Genomic DNA, 24,931 nt, shown 5'->3' on the forward strand with positions numbered 1-24,931 from the left:
CCCGTAGCAGGTAAAGCTTGTTTGGTGAACTGCTTCCCTATTGGTTTGTTTTTAACTAACATTTGGTCTATACAGTCTATACTTTTGCACTGGATCTTGTTCCACGTAGCATAGTGAAACTCTAGGCTGTCTGTTTTTTACGAGAAAATAGAAACACATAATAGAAGTGAGATTTTAAGCTTCAGTCATATAAATATTTTTTTATGTGTGTATGAAACGTAAAAGTTATATTTTTTGCATTTTTTTTTCTAAATTCTTGCATCAGCCATAAGACGCAGTCACAAAATCAACACGTTTTGAAATGAGAGTCCCACTCAAGACCTAGTGGGTGTTTGAAACTGGATTTGTTGTGCTTGACATTTAAAAGATGGGAGTTTAGGATGAACATTTGAAGAGCCCATAGTTTTTATGCAACGTGTCTGTCGCTATGACGCACATGCTGCGCTCTTCCAAGATATCTGGAAGGCGTGCGGTGGTTTTATTCCGATAAAGGTCAGGCTCCCGTTGGATTATGCGTCAGTGGTGTCCTCGCGTCCCTCACAGTCCTTCTGCTACGGATTCCATTCGGTCCTGATCTCACGCGGCTCATCCTCGTCCGTCTCTGCCCAGACGGACTCTGAACATCTGCAGCGTTTCCCTCATTTCAGCAGATTTATTTGAGAAGAATTTCCTTTCTCGGCTTTCCTAGACAGGTCCTCAATGGCCATACTTGAACTATTCTCCAGTCTCAATCATCCTCATGCCATAACTCCTCGGAGATGTTGCAACTCCCCATCAATGACTGATGCTAGTCCCCTGGTCTGTTGATCTGTTTGCTGCCCATGGATCACCAAGGGTCCAGACTGTCAAGGTGGAGCGCAAGCCTCCTGACAGGAGGGCGGCAGGCTGCAGCAGTAGAGAGGGAGGCTTTGAGTCCTCAAGCCTTGTGACTCCAGACTGATATCTAAGACTGTAACCACCTGTGCTGGCAGGAGGAATCGAGCCTGAGGCAGACGCAAGTAAATTTAAAACAAAAGAGACAGGACACCAGAACTAATAGGACGCACGCACACGCACACACAAGAACGAGGCTACTCTCTTATGGCATCTCACCTTCTACCTTTATTTTGACCTATAGGCTATTTAGCCCCGACTTTGGGAGAATGGCGATGGATCAGCTGTACACCTTTCAAAGGAAGCCCAGCTGCACTTCCTCTCCCATGTTGTTTGGTTCTCTTTAATTTCAGTAGGCCTAACCCAGCTGAAACCCTTGTTTGTGACTGAAGGTGACGATAGTGGACACCGGGCTCAGAGGGACCATCGCAGTGGGCCTGGTGCCCCGGTTCTACCGACTCGACCACCAGCCGGGCTGGCTGCCATACTCTGTCGCCTATCATGCTGTCAATGGCAAGTAAGTCAAAGCTAAGGAGCGTACCAGATTGGACGCTGTGTGTAGTGCTGGTAGATGATCAGTAGATAATAATCAGTGCTCATTAGGATTAGAGGATAGTTACTGTTTTACCCCCTCCTCCTTGTTCCAGGCTTTACAACGGCAACCCACTGGGGCAGCAGTTTGGCCCTCAATGTGTCCGTGGCGACCGCATCGGCTGTGGAATACACTCCGAGAACCCAGCAGCAGGAATCACTACCGTCTTTTTCACCAAAAATGGCAGAGAGGTCAGTTCATCAGACCACAAATAGTCAATAGAGTGTGTACGTGGGCGTTGACTGTGAAAAGCCACCTTACATTTACATTTAGGGCATTTAGCAGACGCTTTTAAGTACATTTGTCTGAAGAAAGAGAAAAAACAATATATCGCCGTCGGGTGTAGTAGGGATGTTCATAGAAATAAGTGCCAAGCACCTACAATAGTTATGTTAACACATTCCCTGTACACAACAAAGATAGCTAGGGTGAGATCCTACACAACAAAGGACTTTTAGTTTTTATTCACGTTGGTCTCCAGTGTGAGCTCCTTAGTCTGACTGTCTGACCTCCTCAGGTGGGTTCGGCGGAGGTCCCGGGGACCACAGAGGGCCTATTCCCCGCTGTGGGCATGCACTCCCTGGGAGAGGTGGCACGGGTGGACCTGCAGGCCCAGTGGCTCCTGGAGGAGGACGAGAGCATGATGATGGTGGACAGCCACGAGGACGACTGGGGGCGTCTCTTTGATGTCCGGGCCAGTGGCACGGTAAGAAGGACAACCCCAGCGATCCTCGTCCCAGGACTGCTCCTAGGGTCTTTCACTTGGTTCAGAAAGCCAAATTATCGCCTACCTTGTTTCAGCCCCAATGTTTTCAGGTTGTTTCCTGAACAAAATAGCTGTTGAGTAGGTTGTTGACATAAAATATTCAATGGCCGTTTGGTAAAGGTGTGTTCACAGCAACAGTGGAGAGAAAAATCTGCTGCCGTTGCTCGCGAGGTTGCTCGCGTGATCCCTAAGCTCTTCTCGTGCGGGTGATTCAGCATGAAGTGAAATTCGCGGGAAAGTTCAAATATTTCAACTTGGGCGAATGAAGAATCTGCATCGTTAGCGTGAGTAGAATCAGGTCAGACATCCAGTGAAGCAGTGCGTTGGAGTGAGTAGATTCCGGTCAGACATCCAGTGAAGTAGGGCGTTGGAGTGAGTAAAATTCAGGTAAGACATCCAGTGAGGCAGGGCGTTGGAGTGAGTAGAATCAGGTCAGACATCCAGTGAGGCAGGGCGTTGGAGTGAGTAGAATCAGGTCAGACCTCCAGTGAGGCAGGGCGTTGGAGTGAGTAGAATCAGGTCAGACATCCAGTGAGGCAGGGCGTTGGAGTGAGTAGAATCAGGTCAGACATCCAGTGAGGCAGGGCGTTGGAGTGAGTAGAATCAGGTCAGACCTCCAGTGAGGCAGGGCGTTTGAGTGAGTAGAATCAGGTCAGACATCCAGTGAGGCAGGGCGTTGGAGTGAGTAGAATCAGGTCAGACATCCAGTGAGGCAGGGCGTTGGAGTGAGTAGAATCAGGTCAGACATCCAGTGAGGCAGGGCGTTGGAGTGAGTAGAATCAGGTCAGACCTCCAGTGAGGCAGGGCGTTGGAGTGAGTAGAATCAGGTCAGACCTCCACACCGCCTGCTGATCCGGCGGAACATTCTCATCTATCTGCGTCTCTGCATTGAGTTTGTGTGTATTCAGAATACGAGTTCTATCGGTCGTCTCTGCATTTAGATTGTGTGTATTCACAGTAAGAATTATATTGGTAGACTCTCATTGAGTTTGTATGTATACACACAGTAAGACTACTATTGGTCATTTCTCATTGAGTTTGTGTGTATTCACACAGTAAGGGTTCTATTGGTAATCTCTCATTGAGTTTGTGTGTATTCACACAGTAAGACCACTATGGGTCATTTCTCATTGAGTTTGTGTGTATTCACACAGTAAGGGTTCTATTGGTAATCTCTCATTGAGTTTGTGTGTATTCACACAGTAAGACCACTATGGGTCATTTTTCATTGAGTTTGTGTGTATTCACACAGTAAGGGTTCTATTGGTAATCTCTCATTGAGTTTGTGTGTATTCACACAGTAAGACCACTATGGGTCATTTTTCATTGAGTTTGTGTGTATTCACACAATAAGGGTTCTATTGGTAATCTCTCATTGAGTTTGTGTGTATTCACACAATAAGGGTTCTATTGGTAATCTCTCATTGAGTTTGCGTGTATTCACATCTTTGCTGGATGCACACTGCATTCTTCTTGGTGTGTTTCTTGTATTTATCGTGGCAAAGGATTTGAAGGAATGCTACATTGTCTGTTCCAAGCTCGTATTCATGGTTGCCTGGAGCTTTATACGTTCTGTTCCTCGAAAACCAGGGTCAATTCTCTGAGCCAACTGCCTGGCTTTTTTTTAACCCTACTTTTGGGAAAAAGATTTGATTTTTGATAAATATTTAGAAGTAGAATCGGAGCAAAACGACATAAGAATTGGATTCTGTTTAATCCTCAGCATTAAAACATCACAAACTGTTTATTCAGAGTCAAAGGCAGCATTCATGCTGTTGGTATAATCAGAAAGAGAAGGACTTTCTTCGCTATAAATCGGGAGTGAGTTCAGTGTGCACATCATGGGTGTTAAATTGCTATCCCATCCTGTTCCTTTAACCATAACTCTTTAGTTAGTGCAGTGGTTCTCAAACTTTTTCGGTCATCCCCCACTTTGGACTAGGGGGAATTTCCAAGCCCCACCTGCCCCCATCGCCCCAACACAATGCTAATGAAATACGCCAAGCTTAACATTTTCAAACATTGTTGTATCTAAATTCTAACTCAATAACATAAAATAACAGCAAGATCAAAAATAGAGAAAATAACAGTGCCACTTTGCAATCTCTTCAAAAAATAAAAGAAGAGAAATGCATTTGGCAACACATGAACACATGAGTTTTACCCCTGCATTAGTGGCTGCAATTAGCCTGTTTTGCATTGCACATCTTTTCAAAGCGGGGTTGCAGGCTTGATAGTGCCACCCTCAAGTCATGCTAAATGTTCAGCTGAGATCTGTACTTGGGTTTTCAGTGAAGCAACAGCTGAAAAGCCCATCTCACAAAGATATGATGTGGCAAAGGGAAGAAGAATGCACACAGCTCTCTGCCCAATGAGTGGATACTCCCTCTCCACTCCAAGCCAGAATTCACAAAGAGTCTGAGCTGCAAACCTCAGCCTCAGGGTGGAGTCAGATGTCATTTCAATGAGCTGGTCCTCCTCAGCAGACCTAAAATCGGCAGGTGCTGCAGATAGAATATGAATAAATAGGCTTACTTTATTTGTCATTGCATAATTAACGCAAAGAAATCTGTTTGACAACAATCCATTCCAGTTAGTAAGTACCATCTAACATAAATAAAATGCATGCATAATATATGAGTATAATATTCAAGAAAATGTCAAAATACCAACCTGCTGCATTGAATGGATCCATAACCCAGTCATACTGAGCACTGTTGATCGGGAAGTATTTTTGAAACAGTCCTCTCAGGGAAGAGAGGTGCTGCTTAATACATGGGATCACTGTGGTGGCTCCAGAATCAGTGGTTTCAGCAACTTCACTCAGGTTCTCAAAGACTTCTATATTTTGTTGATCGAGGCGCCTTCATCATACCTCGAGCTTTCGGGAGAATGCAGTGATTTTGTCTGCCAGGTGAGGTAGGTGCTTGTCTTTGCCTTGGAGCTGAAGATTTAATTAATTCAGCTTGCCAAACACATCGCTGAGGTAGGCCAACTTCAACAGAAATTGTTCATCGCTGAACTTGCTTGCAGCCTCATACATGCGCTCCTCCTCTAAGAAGATCCGAATCTCTTCCCTGAGCTCAAAGACGCGCGACGGCACTTTTCCCCGGGAGAGCCACCTTGCTTCACTGTGAGACAGCACAGATGTGTGATCAGTAGGGATGCACCGAAATGAAAATTCTTGGCCGAAACCGTAAACCGAAAATGAGGAAACCAAGGCCGAAAACCGAAAACCGAAACACAGAAAGAAATTATTATGCCAATTATTAGTACCATTTAGGGTTGACCCGGTATACGGTATTAACTCGGTATTGAGGCCAACACCGAGTTTTTTATTTGTATTTTTTTCCAGTAATAAAAGAAAATTATTACTGGAAAGAATTTCGGCGTCATCTTTAGGCCTATTTGATAAAAAGAAAAAGTTTGGCAGTTTGTCTTTGCACTGTTTTATTATTTATTTTATTTGTATGTGTTTTTTCATTAAAAAAAAATATATACAAACCTAATAGATAGGCTACGTAATAAAGCATTGGAACACACAAGACCGGTAACCATAGCAACGCCGGTAAACATACCCCGCAAAGCCCAATCCCTACGAGATCTCCCCGCGCTACGGCCATCCGGAGGCGCACAGAGCTTTTGGCAGTGATATTATACAAACTATTATATATAGAACGTTATAAGACGCTGTCACCAAGGATTGGCGCGCTGCCAGACGCTGTCACCGATTAGTGATCAGCTCCCATTTCCTCACAAAGTGCGGAGAACTGTCGCGCTTTCAGTCTTCGGGTTTTGGTAAAATTTACCACGCTCACAACTTCTGTCAAAACCTCATTCAGTTCAGGGCTGAGCTGCCTTGACGCGAGCACTTCCCTGTGAATGACGCAGTGCGTCCAGTGCGCATCTGGCGCAACCCTCATTATTAATGCCTGCAGCCCGTTTCTTGACCCTGCCATGGTCTGTGCGCCATCAGAGCAAAAGCCCACACATTTTTCCCATTTAAGGCCGTGTTCTTTGAGGTATCTTTCCATGATCTTAAACAGCTCATCTGCTGTGGCTCTATTTTTTATGTATTTGCAAAACAGCAAATCCTCGCTCAGTGACTCGCAATTCACAAAGCGGACGTAGGCCTATGAGATGAACAAGCAGTCCTTAATTCTGTCAGTAGCTTCGTCCACTTGTAATGCAAAACGACTTTCTTGTAATTTTTCTATGAGTTGATCCTCAAGATCACTTGAAATGTCACATATACGTCTCGCAATTGTGTCGTTTGACAGGGGGGCGGCTTTTAATTTTGCTGCGTTAGTTGTAGTGAGTTAGTGGAAGCCCAACTCTTTAGCTATTGTCAATCTAACTCTTTAGTTACTGGGAGCCTAACTCTTTAGCTATTGTCAATCTAACACTTAAGCTATTGGAATCCTAACTCTTTAGCTTTTATCAGTGTAACTCTTAAAGGAGAAATCCGGTGTAATATAATAGATTTGGGATATGTTTGGTATGATAACGAGTTGGAAGGTTAGTTTTGGAGCAAAAAAACGCATATAGACGCATTCTTCAGTGGGCTGTTTTTAGCCGATTCTATCAAAATGCTATAAACTTGGAACGATAGGGGCATGTGCTATGGTAAAAACTAAATCGCAATCAGTAGTTCACCCGTCGACGCCATCTTGTTTTTAAGACTCGATAAGTAGATTGATGAACATAGAGATTGTGACATCATCTGTCAACAACACGCACGCTCTGTGTTCGCCAATCTACTTATCGAGTCTTAAAAACAAGATGACTTCTACGGGTGAACTACTGATGGTATTGTGTGTAAAAAAATTTCCTTTTTAATAAACAATCTATGCACTTACAAAGTAATCAATGCCTCGTTTTATATGTTAAGACCCTTATAATACTACCAAAGAAGTGTTGGGCTACTTCTAGCCTTTGAAGTGGTTTAAAATAGCGATTACGTTTTTTCCATAACACATGCCCCCATCGTTCCAAGTTTATAGCGTTTTGGTAGAATCGGCTAAAAACAGCCAACTTAAGAATGCGTCTATACGCGCTTTTATGCTCCCACACGAACATTCCATCTCGTTATCATACTAAACATATCCCAGATCCATTTTACACCGGATTTCGCCTTTAAGCTATTGGAAGCCTAACTCTTTAGCTATTTTCAGTCTAACTCTTTAGCTATTGTCAGTCTAACTTTTTAGCTATTGTCAGTCTAACTCTTTAGGTATTGTAAGCATTACTCTTTAGTTAGTGGTAGCCTAACTCTTAAGCTATTGTCAGTCTAACTCTTAAGCTATTGGAAGCCTAACTCTTTAGCTATTGTCAGTCTAACTCTTAAGCTATTGTTAGCCTTTGGAGTCTTATTGAAACGGTAAAGTCGTGTTCATTTGCTACGTACTGAGGTTGTGTGAGAGACGTGATCATTCCCCTGGGCACAAGCACTTCGAACATGTGAAACACATAAACACACTATCCTTTGTTAGAGCAGACTATGGTCATAAAAAGCAGAGGTCTGCGGGTGAGAAGGATAACACAACTTAAGCTGGCTCTCTTTCTCTTTCATTTCCCGGAGCGTGCCCGTTGAGCCAACAGCCTGGCAGCCCACCAGGTTGTAAAAATTCAATAAGGGGAGTAACGGGACTCCAAGCACTCCGTCCCCCCTCTCATGTGGTCGGAGGTTTTCACAGCTGGGAGGCCCGGCTCTTTGGGCCGCTCAGCGGGCGAGGAGCTTTTTAGGGTTTGAAGTTCCTCTCCCTTGCCATCTAGCCAAGAACCCCCCCTCCACCTTGGTCCTCGTCATGAGGACGCCGGCTTCAGCCCCGCTGGTGCTGCTGCTCACTGGGGAGGGCGGAGGCTTTTTGAGACGGTGAGGACAAGAGGTTCGACCAGCAGTGCTGGATGTGGGGCAGTTGACACGATTCCAAAATCAAAGGCACGAAGAACCGATGCAGGGACCAGTTTTGGAGGGCCAAGATTGTTTATCCAGGATTCATATTTAATGATTTTGGGCTCAGAAAGTAGACTTGTAATCTTGACTTAATTGTTTTGGATCAGTAAATAATTACAGGTGAAGGCCTACAATGGCCGAAACATGTTGGCAACTTTTTAAGAATTCTATTATGAATTAGCCTATTTATTAAAGCATTTTTTACTTCAAAGGTCCCTTGGTATGAAAATCTCACTTTAGGTGGTTTTCTAACATTAATACGAGTTCCCCTAGCCTGCCTATCGTCCCCCAGTGGCTAGAACTTGCGTTCGGTGAGCACTAGGTATCCTGCTCGCTCGCCTTTGAAAAAATTGAAGCTCAGGCGCTAATTTGGAATGTTGCCCCATATGTCTTCATAAGGGGCCAAGTTACCTCCCCTTTCTCTAGCCAGAGAATTTGGCCCGCCAATGAGACAATGAGCTACGACCGTGCGAGCGCCACATGTGTCTGTGTGTGTGTGATTACACACACTTTAAAGAAGTGAACACTTCTTTGTTATTTGGATAACCGTTCTGCTGTTGGTGTTATGGCGCCTAACACGTCGGTTCTTTAACGTCTCTGTTATTTCCACAACGAGACTGTAGTGGGGGTTATCTCGGCTATGGTTGAGAAGGAATTGGGGGAAAGGAACTTTGGCCATAACTCCCTGAAGTACATGAACTGCGACATGCCACGCTCACTGCCGCGAGACACCACCACCCGGCAGCGGGCAGCGGGTAGCCGGCAGCGTGCGGTTCAGTTTACTTCAGATTAAGTGGAAGAACCAGAGAAGTTGGAGGCGCACACAGTATCGTCTGGGGGCGCACACAGTATCGTCTGGGGGCGCACACAGTATCGTCTGGAGGCGCACACAGTATCGTCTGGGGGCGCACACAGTATCGTCTGGGGGCGCACACAGTATCGTCTGGGGGCGCACACAGTATCGTCTGGGGGCGCACACAGTATCGTCTGGGGGCGCACACAGTATCGTCTGGGGGCGCACACAGTATCGTCTGGGGGCGCACACAGTATCGTCTGGGGGCGCACACAGTATCGTCTGGGGGCGCACACAGTATCGTCTGGGGGCGCACACAGTATCGTCTGGGGGCGCACACAGTATCGTCTGGGGGCGCACACAGTATCGTCTGGGGGCGCACACAGTATCGTCTGGGGGCGCACACAGCTTTTGGCCATGATAGTATGTATTATATGATTTGGATTTCCCGCTGCCCGCAGCCCGCAGCCCGCAGCCGAGGGACCACCGCCTCGGCGCTGCCCGCTGCAGGAGGCGATGGTGCCTAAGCGCTGACCTCTGCCCGCTGCCGAGGCGATGGTCTTTCGGCAGCAAGGCTCCGGCGGGAGATATCGCGGGCAACAATCCCTTTCTCCGCCATGCCGTGGTTCAGTCTACTTCAGATTGATGTCGACGTGGAAGAACCAGAGACGTCGGAGAACCCGACGCAGTCGTTTGAGATTCATAATATTGTCTGGAGGCGCACACGGCTTTTGGCCGTGATTATATATTATCGATATGTAATCACTATTATATGATATAGAGATCTATGTATAATAAGATATTATTTAGATATAGAGCACCAGGACTCCCGCCGGAGCCCCGGGAGTGTTCTAGAATATTTACAGAACACGGCAAAAGGCTGTGTGCGCCTCCCCATTGCGATACATCAACTGTAAACAGAGTGCATGGTACCGTGGCCGCAAGCTGCTCAGGGCCACACCCCCACCCTCCTCCTTGAGCCACCTCTATCCTCCTCATTTGCATTAAAGCTACTGACACCGAAACGCCGCGTTTGGGGAAAGCTCAATGTGGGACTGGCTCGTAGTGGCTGTAATTCTGCACCACGGCTGAATTTCAGGAAAGTCTACTAATGCTGTGTAAGGGGCCCACTAATATATATATTAAAGCATCCATGAAGTAGCATGCCATGGGCCCTTTAAGAAGAGTGTCTTTGTCAGCTTATCTTTTAAAATAATTACAGGGTTGGGTTTCAACAAAGACATAAATGTAGCCTTGGTCTGTTGGCTATCTGCAGTTCTGTCCTCTGTTCTGTCCTCTCCTCGCCTCACTCTGTCCTCTCTCTGTCATCTCTTCTCCTCTCCTCTCTCTCCTCTTCTCTGCTCTTCTTTCTGCTACACACACACACACACACTCTTTCATATGGAGCTATCACCTGAGGCTTGAGGTCTTCCAGGAGTTGTGGATGTATACATCCGTTGCCATGGAGGTCTACTCCCTGTTTTCACCTAACAAAATTAGATTGGAGTGTTCGGGCCAAACATTGAGATCCTTTTATGTGTTGCTATTCGCTGAGTATGGATATTAACCGTTCCTGATGAAAGTCTTTATTGGTGGTTTGACGAAAGAGAAATAAGGAGAGGGCAAGATTGCCGCAAGATAAAAGACTTTTCAGACTGGTATGCTTTTTATGTTGATGTGTCAAAGCCGTGGAATGCATTGAGCACAATGGTAGTGACTTGTTTGAGCTAAGGGTTTGAGCACATGGTAATGACTTGTTTGAGCTAAGGGTTTGAGCACCACGGTAGTGACTTGTTTGAGCAAAGGGTTTGAGCACCACGGTAGGGACTTGTCTGAGCTATGGCTTTGCTTTCCTCAACAGTTGACACTGCAGGCGGCAGCCACACTGTTGAGATCAGTGGCCATCAGATCCCACCTCTCATCCTTCCCATCCAGATGTTCTCCATCACATTCTCGGCCGACACGGCCTCAATGGTTTGGATAACTTACGACTGTGATGCATCTGCGTCCGCCCTTTTTAGTTTTAGTCCATAGTTATCATGTTTGCCTTTAGAATTAAAATATTGGTGATCCTCCAAACAAGTGTATTACATGTCTCAGAATCCTCTCAAGGTTTTTATGTCAGTGGGTGGATGCACCTCTGGTAAAGCCTCGTCTTCACTCTTGGCTCAAGAACCTTCCCAATGAATGCCATGGTTTCATCTTGTCATCGTCGTTTGACTTCTGAAGGCCAATTTCCTCAAGGCTATGAATACTGATCTCATCTCATACTGCACATATTCATACATAACGTAAATGGAGTTTTAATTCAATTCCTCTGCCTTCGGTGGCTCAGTTTGTTCTGAAAGAGTTGCACTGGTGTCTCAATCCAGGGTTAGAGCTTTGACTATGGGACCGGCGGTGATGCTAGCCTAGGGACGGCTCTAGTTTGATCAGCCACTATGTAAAAACCTTTTGAAAGGGAAAGAGAATTTGGTTGCATTGGGTCACCTGCATGGGAACTGATGTTTTAACCTGACTAATTAGCTCTTGCCTTTGTTTATGATGCATGTCAAGACAGTAGTTTTAGAACAGGATGATGGAGTGTGAAAATATATGGACGTAGCTTCTGTGAAGTGGACCATTGGTTCACACGTTATGAAGCCCTAGAGTTTGAGTTGCGGGCGCCGCTATTGCTCAACCTTCCTTAAACCAGCAGCAGACCCTCTCCATACCTGGCCCCTGAGGGCGGGACTGAATGGCCCCTCCCGGTAGTCTATGCCCAATACTGCCAAGAAGTGCATGGCCTTTGAATGTAATACCTTTGAACTGTGGTCTTTGTGCATCCCGGGGACCCTCCTTCTCGAGGCTGCTGGAGGACCCCCAGGTCAGCTCCCCCTGGGCGTCACCCACGGCCGTGACTGGGGCCCCGGGCTGACTATTATAATACTATTATAATGATAAAGGTTTTAAATATAAATACTGTCTTTTCTTTTTTTATTTGATCATAAGTTTATTTTCAGCGGCAATCTCGATGTTTGATGTCAATCAATCTCTATTAAAGGGGTGATATCATGCTATTTAGACTTTTCCCTTTAGACTGTTATATGACGTATGAATACACGTTTTATGTCTGTTAGGCTAGAACAATCCAGTGCGTGAAACGGCTTGTTTGCTCTCAAACCATACTTCCGTAACAGTGTGACGTCAGACTGCAGTGGGCGGTGCTGAAGTGCAGAAGTCCCGCCTCCTGGCTACCCGCAATGTTTACAACTTCTCGGGGTGTGAATTTTCCGACACACGCGCAAAGCGTTCGTATGGCAGTTGATATGATGGCAATTAAAAAATAAAAATAAAACAAACGTGTAGCTCGCACTGCAACCAAACTACTAATTATGAACTATTAGCATTGTTGTTAAAGTAATATGAATTTTTCTAAGCTTTAAGGCCCTCTCACAATAAACTCTTGGCACGCAGGTGCTTGAGGTCGGTAAGACTTTATTGCATGTTCCTCATCCACCCTAGTCCCCGGACCATGTCACGTCCGTGTCACCCACTGCTGTTTCAGTTGAATAGCCGGATTAGGGGACTGGCTGTGTTGTGCCTGTGAGACGGCTGCTGGCCCACTGCATACGTGCGGCTCAGAGCGAACACAACTCAGTGATCGTCTGCATTCGGTTGCCGTGGCAGTAGCTTTGCCTGCCAACCTAATCCCCTCAGTTGCGGATGAGTGAATGGGCAGGCGGGCGAGGGCACCTCTCTCTTATCAGTTCCCCCAGCTCACTCCCTAGCTGTGCACATCTATCTTACATTTAAGCAGACACTTTTATCCAAGTGATTTACAATAAGAACATTTGTCAGAAGAAGGTGAAACAACATATCTCTGTCGGTACAGTAAGGATGTTCAAAGAACCAAGTGCAGAGCATGAACAATCACTAGGGTAACCCATTCCCTGTAGACAAACAAAGATAGCTAGGCTAAGATGCTACAAAACTAAGTACTATAACTAAGTACGCCTTACAATGAGCAGGGGGGGGGGGGGGGGGGGGTGGCTATGCAGAGTCTAGGACCTGAACTCTGAACAGGTGAGTCTTGAGTCTCTCTTGGGCGCTCCTGTCCTAACTAGAGGTTGGCGATTAATACAATTTTTTCATCGCAATTGGAATTAATGGTTGAGGACGATTTTTTTAAAAGAAAATCGATTATAAAAAAAATATATGTATATATATATATTGATTTTATTTATTTTTAGGTAAAAAAACAAAGGTTAGATATCAACCTGGCAGCATGCACTGAATAAAGTGAGTGTAGGGTTTGCTTAAAGTATTAGGCAACCATAAGCAGCAGCACATCACATTTATTCCAACATCTTAAACTGAGACGCGCAGCAGAGTGGGTGATGTGTGTTGTTTATTATGCTTTTGTTTATCATTGTTATTCTTGAAATAAAAACCAAACTTCCAAAAATATGTATATTTTTCAACTTTTTTCAAAATCTATTAAAATCGATATTTGGGTTTGGTTAGAAAAATTTGAGATTCTATTTTTAGGCCAAATGGCCCAGGCCTACCCCTTAGCGCCCCCCCCTACGCCTCGGCATGTGTGTACAAAGTAGCAGGTAGAAGCACTGTCTCCTGGGAGCCTCACCACCACTCCTGCACCGGTCGCCTCCGGTATTAAGGGCTATCAAGTGACTCATCAAGGCCCTGGTTTGGACTCTTTTGACTGGTTCTTTGACCAGGTCCACTTCAAGTCATTCTAATACATTATTTCTAGCATTTATAACTTGGTTTACAGGTACTTATTATTTCCCTAATGAAAGGATGAGTCAAAGAAAAGCTCAATTGAACCATGTCATCAATAGGACGCTAACTATGATTAGTTAGCCTTTTATCGTGCACGTGCTCCCCACCAGCCTGTCCTGCTAAGGGCCCGGGCCCCCTTCCCGCTAAGGGCCCGGGTTCCCATCCTGCTAAGGACAGTATTCCGGTTGTTTTGGGCTGTAGGAACTGAGCAGCGTGAGAAAGAGGAAGCCAGGGTGACTCACCTTTAGGCATACTGTAAGGACTGACACCGCCAGGATGACTGGGAGGCTGGCTGGATAGAACTGGCCTGGCGTTTCAACAACAGGGAATAGGTTTCAGCTTCAGCTGTTTGTCTTCTGACAGCTAGTCCTAGTTTTGAAAATGTGACGTCTCCATATTTTAAAGGCAGAAGGTTTATTGCGTAATTGTTTGTTAATTGCTTCCCATGCTCAGGCTGAGGGAAGGAAAAACTCAATTTGCAATCGCCCGCGACAGGAAACCACTGGAAGTTGTTTGCCTGTTACAGTCGAAGTACACGCCAGTATCGAGACATGCTTTTGCTCTTCTGCAAGACCCACGTCATCAGTTTCCCCTCGCAGCACTCCTATTTGTGTTCCCTCTGTTCTTGGAGTTGCCCTTGACTCCGAGTTTTCTTGCACAGGCAACGGCTGCGTCACAGTGAGAGTCTGTCAGAAACCACTGACAGATTTGTGTGTTTAGAAGCATCCTCTCTGCTAGCAGCTATCATCACCTATAGCTTTGGGAGGTATGCCTCACAAGCACACATTAGTGGGGAATCTTCTGCTGCAGGCTTCATTCACATTGAAGAGGACAGAATAATTTTGTTCAGGTTTGTCCCTCACTTATGATGTGAGGGACAAAAACAAAAGTGTTGAGGACTAGGTTATAATACTTATCTCATAGACAATGTTGGAGATATAATGGACATTACTCTTGTGGAATAGTCATGAGTTTGAGAGCCAAACCATACTTTTTACTAAATGTTGAGCTTAAGCAGGGCACTCTTTTGTATCCTTAATATGTGTACCTTCATTTGAGGACTGTAATGCCTTCTCGAGTTGAGATGGCATTGTTTTATGGACATAAGTTCTTCCTTTTCCAAATATACTCTATGATAAGCATCCCAGTCCTTTGTGGACAACATAATTCAACCTGGACTTTTCGAAATAAAACAGTGTTTTCTCCTAAACACTGCAGCTGTTGTAGCTTGCACATTCTTGCACAACAAAATATAATGCAAATTGAACTGCTTGATACATTTAGCACTCCCAGACATCTTTTAATGGCAACCTCCCACTGGATCAATCTGGTCCTCAATGATAATGTCATCATTTATTTGTTAATGTATTTGAACCCTTTCAAAGACGTCAGTGGTAGCAGCTGAGCCACACACCAGGGTAAGACACCTCTTAAATCCATCAGTATGAGAGTACTGATTACACTGTTGGTGTAAACTACAACCAATTACCAAGCACTTGATCACAGTGAGGGAACCGATCAGTGCCCTTTGGACATTTCTACATTGCCTTGATTAATATAGTAATATTTCTACAGCTGAGGATTTTATATTATTTGAATGCAATAGGTTTTACTCTGCTACAGTAGTATTTGTAATTGTTACTTGTTCTTTAATTGTGTTTACTATGCAAATACGGCACTGGGCTAGTTGAATCCACATAATCAGTGAATAGGTTTATCAAGGGGCCCGACATAGTTAGTTGTTTCCATATAACCGGTGAATAGGTTTATCAAGGGGCCAGACATAGTTAGTTGTTTCCATATAACCGGTGAATAGGTTTATCAGGGCCAGACATAGTTAGTTAAATCCCCCATTCCCTGTGGGATGGCAGTCGGTGAGGGCGGCCGGCCAGGTGCGGTCTGTCGCCGGCAATGTGCGGTCTGTGGCCGGCAATGTGCGGTCTGTGGCCGGCCAGGTGTGGCCTGCGGCCGCCGTTTGACGCACATCTTTGAAGTAATTAGAATGCTTGCCATTTACAGCTTCTTCATAATCAACCGCCTGTAAATGGAGGGAAAAGGGTAGCCATTGTTCCTCCAGACGCTTTTTAAATAAATAAAGAGTTGTTGGGACACGGGCGGGGATGTGGCCGTAAGGCATGCTAATTGCACCTAGCCTAATATCAACTTGTCTTTTAATTGTACCTATGGGTTCACCTAACCTAACCTCATGTATTAGCTGTTGCGGTCATAATGACGTAATGACGGTCATAATGGTTTACATATTGTGTTGGCACATGTCTGACACAGGTTGTTTTGTAACAACAATGTGCCAAACTAGGGTAACTCCTTACCCTAGTTTGAACAAGGACAACCCCGCAACAAGAGACTCCCATATTGCATGCAAACTGTGATGTTGGGTGTGACTAATGTGTAGGTATTGAATACAAAAAACATCTACAAGAGATCCTATGTATCTCTTGTAGATGCCTTGGTGCAAACTTGATCTTTCAGGTTTTCGTTTACTACAGAGAGAGCATTCTACCTCGATGCAGCATTAGAACTTTTTTTATGCATTTGTTTCAGTCAATCAAAAATTCTTCCTGCTCTCAAGTTGCAGATAAAACAACCGGAAAAGTTGATATCACTCCAGTGAGAGCTGCATCAGAACAGGGAATCCAAGCTCCTGTCTTCGGGCCAAAACCGGCTCCAATATTTCCAGAATAACTTGAATCATTGTTTCTTATGTAAATAGTTTAATTGATCGGAAAGAGCAGGTTAATGCGTTGTTGTAAACTGTGCAGTCTATATAACTCTTTAATTTAGACTTTTCTTAATTATGAAATTTAAAATCCAATAGTAAAACGAATTTGATTAATTTATAGATCTGTTAACGATACAGGAAGAGCTATTCAATTGAAAGGGTTAATGGCCTTATATCAATAAGGCGTTTACAATAACACCAAACTAAGATGGACCTGGAAGGCCCGGTGGCAGCGCTGCAGGGAGACGGGGCCCGGGCTCGTCTGGAACACCACATCAGAGCCTCCGAAGGTTCACCTTTCTATTGCTCCCCCATTAGGCAAGACAGGAAACTGGACCTTTTTCTCTGGGCGTTAACACGGGTTGCCCCGGCAGCGGGTCAACAAAACATGGCCCTGCACACGCCTCCCCACGAGGAGGAGGCGGAGGAGGAGGAGGAGGAGGAGGAGGAGGAGGAGGAGGAGGACAGTGAGAAGGGGGGGGGGGGTGGGAGGAGTAGGTGGAAGAGGAGGACTGTGAGAAGGGGGTGGAGGAGGAGGAGGAGGAGGTGGGGAAAGAGGAGGAGGTAGAGGAGGACATTGAGAAGGGGGGATGAGGGGGGGGGGTAGGGGGAGGAGGAGGGTGACAGCTAGTAGCAGAACAACAGGCGTGGATACCTGGGTCTGTCAGCATCCCAGTGAGGCATGCTTAGCCCAAGGCTACGTCTCCCTCGCTCTCCTTCACCCTCACACCCTTCCTCTCTCCATTACTCAGCGGTACGGGAGCAGAGAGAAGGGGTGAGTGATGCTCCTCACAATGAAACCGCTTCCCCCGCCCCTCCTTGATGATCAGGAGGGAGGTGTCTGGACACGACCGTGGGGGCGGAGGAGGAACCACACAAAAGAGGAGAGCAGTTAACAAAAGATGTCTCGGTTTTGTTTTCTAACCCGGGATTATGAGTGTTTATCTGGAGCACCACATATGGTTAGGTCCATGATAGGCATTCATCTGTAATCTAGGTGTGGAGTCCTTTAACCTCCAGGTACAAGCATGATATCAGACCAATAATGGGGAGGCCAACGGATGGAGAACTCCTGCTTACCATTGAGTTTGAGAGATCCAGGCCTGTTTATCCTGTTTATATATATATATATATATATATATATATATAAAGCAGACTATAGTGCTTGTACATGTTTAGTACCTTCTTACTGCAGTTTGAACCCTGTGCTTCTAATCAGGGACTGATCGGAACGGGCCTCACAGTACTAAAAAATTATTAAAAATGTAGATGCAATATTAGGATTTTTTTTACGATGTTATGTGGTTTAAGTAAGAATTAGTTCTACAGCACTTAAACCCTTTTTTTTTTTTTTTACAGATAACGAAGTGCGTTACATCAATAAAGATACAGAAAACAAAGGAAAAAACTGACTAAGAGAATCCATTAAAAAGTACAAACAAACTTGGCGCACAGGAGACGCATAACAAAGTAAGCATTCAGCAGCCGGGCAATCCTATAACAGTTGGTTTTTGACCCGTTTCATATAGCAATCAACAGACGGTTGATCTGATGGTAGGGGGACATTGTTCCAGATGTGTAAGAACACAAATAAAATAAATAATATGTACAGAGGGTCTATGCAGTGGTGGTAGAAGAGGAGAAGATACAGCCAACAGGTGTGGGTTGGATGACCTGAGTGACTTGGTGTGAGGTAGATAGAGGTAGCTTGGAAATGTAGGCAGGTGTTGAGTCTTAAAAGTAATTAATGTCATCCGGTGCGAGTGTTTGATTGAACATTGGTCTACTTCGTTGTCGAAACAGACAACAGGCGGGTTTTAGATGGGTTCAAAAGTAACAGGGGCTTTATTTAAAATAGACCAGACCATTGTTCCACTCTGAAGTGGAAGTCCTGTAGCTCCAGGAACCGTCAAGTGACTCTGCGATTTTATCTTTGTTCACTGATATCCAATTAAGATGAGCAGGATCAGTAACAAGGGTGTTCTTCCTAACCAACAAATAGTATCTTGGCTGATGCCTGGCCATTCGGGCCAGCATTCCTTCTCATCAATAAAGTACATTTGCTAATGTTTCATAACTTACTACTGTGGGCGGACCTGTGACAGGACCGCCCCTAGCCCCATCTCTGAGGCGTCTGTTTGGAGAACGAGAGCCGTTAAAAATCTGCAGTGGAAGCAAACTGATGGGGACATTTCTGGTCATAGCAAACCGAACCCCGGAGAGATTTTAAATGTTTCTTAGCAGTAGGACGGGGCCAGGCTGTGATATGTTCCACCTTGCTCTGTTGTGGCTTGACATTCTCTCTCCCGATGACGTATCCCAGATATTCTGTCTCTTCAACCCCCAACTTGCATTTTTATTTGGATTGGCTGTCAATCCTGCTCTCCGTAGGGCCCCGCTGACAGCCTCTTACCGCTCCAGACGGGAGGCCCAGTCAATGGATGACGATGTCATCCAGCTAGGCTCCGGCGTACTCTTGTTGGGGTCGCAGGACTACATCCATCATCCGCTGGGCTGTAGGGGGCGCTCCATGTACTCCAAAGGGCAGGACTTAGTGGTGGTATGGTACATCTGGGGTTGAAAACGCTGTCTTCTCCTTGGCCTGTTTCGTAAAGGGGAACGTTCCAATAACCTCAGGCCAGGACATACGTGCTGATAAATGGTGCCGTTCCTAGTCGCTCAGTTCATCAACAAGGGGTATGGGGTTGGCGTCCTGAAGTTACAAAACCTTAGAGTACCATCAGGTTTTGGGTCGATGACAATGTGGCTGGCCCAAGCCTTGAGATTCCTCCATCGATCCGAGTTCCAGTATCATCCTCACCTCCTCCCTGATTGAGCTGCCACGAGTCCCAGGGATGAGGTGTGGCCGAAGGCGGACTAACGATGTGGCCCCCTGTTCAGAAGTGCTTTGAGGTCCTGCCTCTGGTTTGGTGAAAGCTGGTGACCAATTGAGAATTCTGCAGTGATCTGAGGAGTTATGTTAACGGACTGACAATTGGGGATGCACAGGTTCTAGGCATGTCTTAAAAAGGTTTATGTGGTATATTTCCCGAAACTTAAATAAAAAAACAGGTGCCCAGGAATTCGCTTACCTGGGCACCTCTTTTATATAACTGTGCTCCTGCGCTTTCTACAAATGGTGCCAAAAGATGGGCCAGACCATAGCCATTGAGGTCTTCATCTGTTCCACAGGCTCAATGACTGACCTGCGGGGTGGTGCTGTTCCCAGGCCTCTTTCCCTATGTCGAGCATCCCTCTAGGTCTCCGACCACAGAACAGCTGGAAGGGGGAGAATCCTGTCATAGGGAAGAGGCTGATCCAAGTTCTTCTCGTCAACAACAATCTTCCTTCTCAACATCTGGCCGGCGAGTCCTTTTTACTAGGCCCCCGACGGGGCCTCAAATCAACCTGGGTGGCCCTTGGGACTTACCAGGTTTGCTGGTACGCAACATTTCCACAACGTCACCTGGTGGTTCTCCAACAGCTCCACCAGCACATCCAAACTATTTGGGCTGGTCTAGGCAGCATACTATTAAGCATCCGGAGACTATACCCTTCTGCAACGGTGCATCAGCAGCCATTAACGGGGGGGGACCAACTCTGGGTCAGGCGTGCAAGGTTGACCAACTTGGCCCGGGGAGGCTGAGTGGGGTCGCACCTCCTATGAGTGGATACTTTGTCCATAGTGGGCGAGGATGGTCGCTTTGAGGGTAGCATAATTAGCAGCGTCCGGAGCCGTCGGATCTCGACAAACCCTCTGGGCCTCCCCACTCAGATGGGGTAGCTGCAGGCCACTTCTCCCGGGCGGTTGTTCTCTCTAAGGGTTTCGCAAGGCCTCTACGTCATCTTCAGTAGAAAGTTGAGTCAGTCCTAAACTGAAGGGGGGCTCCTGGGGGGCTCTCGCCAGCTGGCACCACTCCCTGAGGGCGGCCTGGAGATCAGCTTGGCTCTGGAGCAGGGTAGTCAAAGCACCCTCCATTGTAGAGGGGCTTCAGCAGGCCTGTGCTAACTTGTTTCCACTCTAAAGTCCCCACAAGTCAAAATGTATGCATTCTCCACCATAAATGGCCCTTTGATTGAATCGAGGCCTACTTGGTTTTGAAACAGACCACAAGAGCCAGGGTGTGACTTCAAAAGTAACAGTGGTTTTGTAGAAAATGGTGAGGGCAAGGAGAGTGGAAATCCAACATAAGTCTTCCCGGCACAGTCCTTCCTTGAGGGGAGAGGTTTGGTCTTCCTTTGTAGCTGGCAAACTTGCAATGGCCAATCATGCCAGTCAGTGGGCTTGATAATCCTTATTGTCAATAACTTCTCCCAAAAAAATCGGATCCCCTTTCCCCTTGTGGAGGGTCTTCAGCGTCAAGGCCCTCCACAGTATAAAGTCTGATCCCCTTTCCCCTTGTGGAGGGTCTTCAGCGTCAAGGCCCTCCACAGTATAAAGTCTGATCCCCTTTCCCCTTGTGGAGGGTCTTCAGCGTCAAGGCCCTCCACAGTATGTCTCTGTGTTGACGTCTCTCAGACAACAGGGACTTCAGAGTGTAAGGCAAAATATTGATTACGGAAACACTCCTGCAGATCGAGTCTTCGGAATTCAAAAGGATAACAAACTATACCATGAATGCAATACAATGAATCCATCATGTACTCTTAGGGCAGTGAGGATGAGGCGCCATGAGGGGGCGGAGCCTGGGTGTAGGGTATCACTAACTCATCCATCATTTACTCATAGGGCAGTGAGCATGAGGCTCCATGAGGTTGTGAGCCTGGGTGTAGGGTATCACTAACTCATCCATCATTTACTCATAGGGCAGTGAGCATTAGGCTCCATGAGGGTGTGAGCCTGGGTGTAGGGTATCACTAACTCATCCATCATTTACTCATAGGGCAGTGAGCATGAGGCTCCATGAGGGTGTGAGCCTGGGTGTAGGGTATCACTAACTCATCCTATCACAACTCATCCTAGTGTTAAAAATGTTTTCATAGTCCTCAATTGATCCCCAAGCATCAGGAATAACTAAGCAGGTTTATGAAACCTCAAGGGACTGGTAAAGTTACTTTATTTGTCTTTTGAAGTAAGATGTAACACACACACACACACACACACACACACACACACACACACACACACACACACACACACACACACACACACACACACACACACACACACACACACACACACACACACAATTTTGTTTTGGAAGCAAAAAGTCGTTTTGTCCACTCCCACCTTGTGTGTACTTCTTGCCTTTCAAACTGGGCCCGAATGCTCCCCCATTACACACATCCTCTCACATCCATGCACATGCGTTAACATGTCATGGAAAATTCACTGAGCCCAAAGGATTTGTTGCTTCCAACGCTGCCCACCTACTCAATTGACACTCGCCCATTAGTGCTCTGCTCCCTGTTCATCCAGCCTCCAGTCTCAACCTGTGCTGAGAGGTTTGGACTAGCTTTGTTAATGGCCAATCTGTCTGGGTGCCTGTTTGCCTCGGACATGTTTCTGGATGGGTGGACACAACATTAGGTTTGATCACTGGTGTTGAACACAGCCATTGTAGGAGAAGGGGAGTTTCATGTTTTAATTAAAAGCCAAAAGAATAACCAGCCAGTAGGCTAGGATATAACAGAGATGTCTTCGTCGTGGTGTCTTGTTCAAACAATCTGTCTGTAGGTCCTCTAATGACGGGTGAAGCCGAATGAGTTTGCAGTTTATCGATTGGATCAAACTGATGTCATGTGATCTAACCAATTTTTGAATAAATTTACATTATATTTAGGTCATTTAGCAGACGCTTTTATCCAAAGCGACCTACAACCATTCATTCCCATGTTCACACACCGCCGGTGGAGTCAATCACGCAGGGCGACAGCCAGCTCGTCAGGAGCAGTCAGGGTTGGGTGTCTTGCTCAGGGGAACCTCGACACTGGGAGGAGCCTGGGATCGAGCTGGCAAACTGGTTACCAGTCACCCTGAGCTACTGGCACCCAATACCTTGCAAACTGTGCCATGTGTCTTTAACATTGCATGAGACATTACCCTAGAGCATTGGTTCTCAAAGTGCGGCCCGCGGGCCAATGGCGGCCCGCAATGACATACATAATTATGTAAGTTATTATTATTTTTTTTTTTTAATCAATATTAATTTAGTCGAAAATTCGACTCTCTCTAGCCTTCAATTAAATCCTTTTACATTTTTTAGTTTTAATCCGGCTGTACATTACTTTGAAAGGGTGAACCTCAGTTTCATGATTTAGACCTCACTTGACCTCACTCCCAGAGGTCCACGGTGCGGGTGCAATGTTTTTTTTCACCACTGGGATGCTGACGGCGTTTCCCGCCAAATTTTTTTTTCCTTTGGCGGCCCTCAGTCAAATTTTGGGTTCCTAAATTGGCCCTCAGTTGTCAAAACTTTGAGAACCCCTGCCCTAGAGGGTCTAACTATCTGTTCCCCCTGTCCCAATGTCCCCAGCTGCTGGAGTACGTTGGCAAGGGGAAGAGTATCATGGACGTGGGCCTGGCCCAGGCCCGCCAGCCGCTCACCACGCGCTGCCACTACTTTGAGGTGGAGATCGTGGACGCCGGGGAGAAATGCTACATCGCCTTGGGCCTGGCGAGGAGGGTAAGCTTTCTAGGAACTCTGTGCAGGGAGGGTGTCAAGGCACTTCAAGCTACGACAACAACAACAGTCTTGCCAAGTCTTTTTTCAATTTTTGGCACAAAGCTATGGTTATTCAAGATTCATGGTTCCTATTTTGCACACAGTCAGTTTGCTTGGAAATTAAAAATTTAACTCGTAGGAGCAAATGCGTGAATAGTCCTGAAAGCTGCAGAGTCGTTAGCCATTGTCCTCTCTTAAGGGCATGCCTCCCTGAGATGAGGGAAAAATCAATTAGAAAAATATTAGCACATCTAATTTGAGCCACGGTCTCTTTTCCAAAGAATGCACATGTGGCTCCCATTGACTAAAGGAACAAACTGAACGGGGATCGATGCACATGACGGGGAGCCAGAGTGACTGCGGACAAGGATGGAGACGGTCCAGGCCATTCCTATGAAGCATGTGTTTGGAGACGGGCGAAGGCTCTCTCTAGTGTTCCCAGTGAGAGCAGGGCACTTCTCCAGGGCTAGTTTGTGGGGACATTCCGGAGTCACATTTGAGGAGAAACGCCTGGTGATAGATGGCTTCTTTCACAAGGTCTGTTTACTGTTTTCACCATTTTATATTTTGTACGCCCTGCAAGTTTAGCCTTGAAACGGTTATGAATGTGAAATATAAGCCACTGCCAAGACCTGTGGAAAGCAGCCAGAAATGTCTCCCAGGGTCAGAACTTAACCGCTTCATTAATAATAAAACAAGATTAAAGATTCAACTCTGCCCGTTCCTGAAGCGTGCAGCAAGCAGTTGTATACATCTTGAATACATTGCTCTGTTTCACGTATGAAATCTGCCCATGCTAAGATGCTAGGGTAGCCCTGCCAATATGCAGGAGACAGAAGGGTCATGTCTAGTCTATAACTTTTTCCTGGAGATAAAGATCTCTGGTATTGGGCTCTTCAATACACTAATCGATCGATCAATATTTTATAACTTAAATGACGAATCGTATAAAGAAAAAACACTGATGGAATGTATGCATTCAGCTCAATTTAACCCTGCCAAAACTTAAATTTCACCTGGGCTGAAATCTCCCGAAGGCCTCATTCCTGCCTCACATACACATTAATTTCAAATCCTTCCGTTGGGAACTTGGTACGAACATTGTACGAGTTCCAGTGACGGACAACATACCAGTATGAGAGTCCTAGTCTGATCTGTGGGGGTCCACTCAAGTGGTTCGAACTTGTACTCTCACTACTCTGATAGAGGTGGGGACCAAAGTTGGTATGGTACGCTTGGTTGTGCATGGGTGTGATCTTCGTCCTGAGGGGGGGTGGCCATGATGGTGCAGAACGTGTTGTGTCTGATGTTGTGTCTGATCTTTTACGGCATTTAGCAGACGCTTTTATAAAGCACCTTACAGCGGTTCATACACACACCGACGGCGGCGTCAACCACCGCTCCTCAGCTAGGAGGAGCTGGGGATCAATCTAGCAACCTTCCGGTTTCAGAGCCACCCGCTCCACCTCCTGACCTAAGCCGCCCCGTCTTTAGCGGATGTCTGCTGTGACGGTCGCTGAGGGCCTGGAGTCCAGCGCCATCGTCTGCTGCTCGTGGCAGTGGTCTTGTTGAGGGGATTGAGGTGGACGTTGAAATGATGAGAAGATAGAAAAACCAATAGTTTCACTATTGGTTTTACAAGGTGAGCGAGTGGCCCATGGTGGCTCCCAGCTAGTGATGTGCCCCCACCTTCTGGATGTTCTTGCCATTGATTGTCACCGGTGGGATCGTGGGCGGTTCACAACAGAAGGAGTCAGTGGA

The 24,931-nt window shown here is 46.1% G+C and overlaps 1 protein-coding gene across 1 annotated transcript in view; it reads left to right on the top strand.

Annotated features, from left to right (window-relative positions):
• The window catches only part of spryd3 (SPRY domain containing 3), a 54,223-nt gene that overhangs the window by 3,447 nt on the left and 25,845 nt on the right, over positions 1–24,931 (top strand). Inside the window, exons 4-7 of the mRNA XM_060055992.1 lie at positions 1,266–1,390; positions 1,521–1,656; positions 1,983–2,171; positions 22,982–23,131. Of these exons, the coding sequence (XP_059911975.1) occupies positions 1,266–1,390; positions 1,521–1,656; positions 1,983–2,171; positions 22,982–23,131 (600 nt within the window). The remainder of the gene's footprint in view (positions 1–1,265; positions 1,391–1,520; positions 1,657–1,982; positions 2,172–22,981; positions 23,132–24,931) is intronic.

The sequence above is a fragment of the Gadus macrocephalus genome, chromosome 1, assembly GCF_031168955.1.
Source record: "Gadus macrocephalus chromosome 1, ASM3116895v1".
NCBI classification, from domain to species: domain Eukaryota; kingdom Metazoa; phylum Chordata; class Actinopteri; order Gadiformes; family Gadidae; genus Gadus; species Gadus macrocephalus.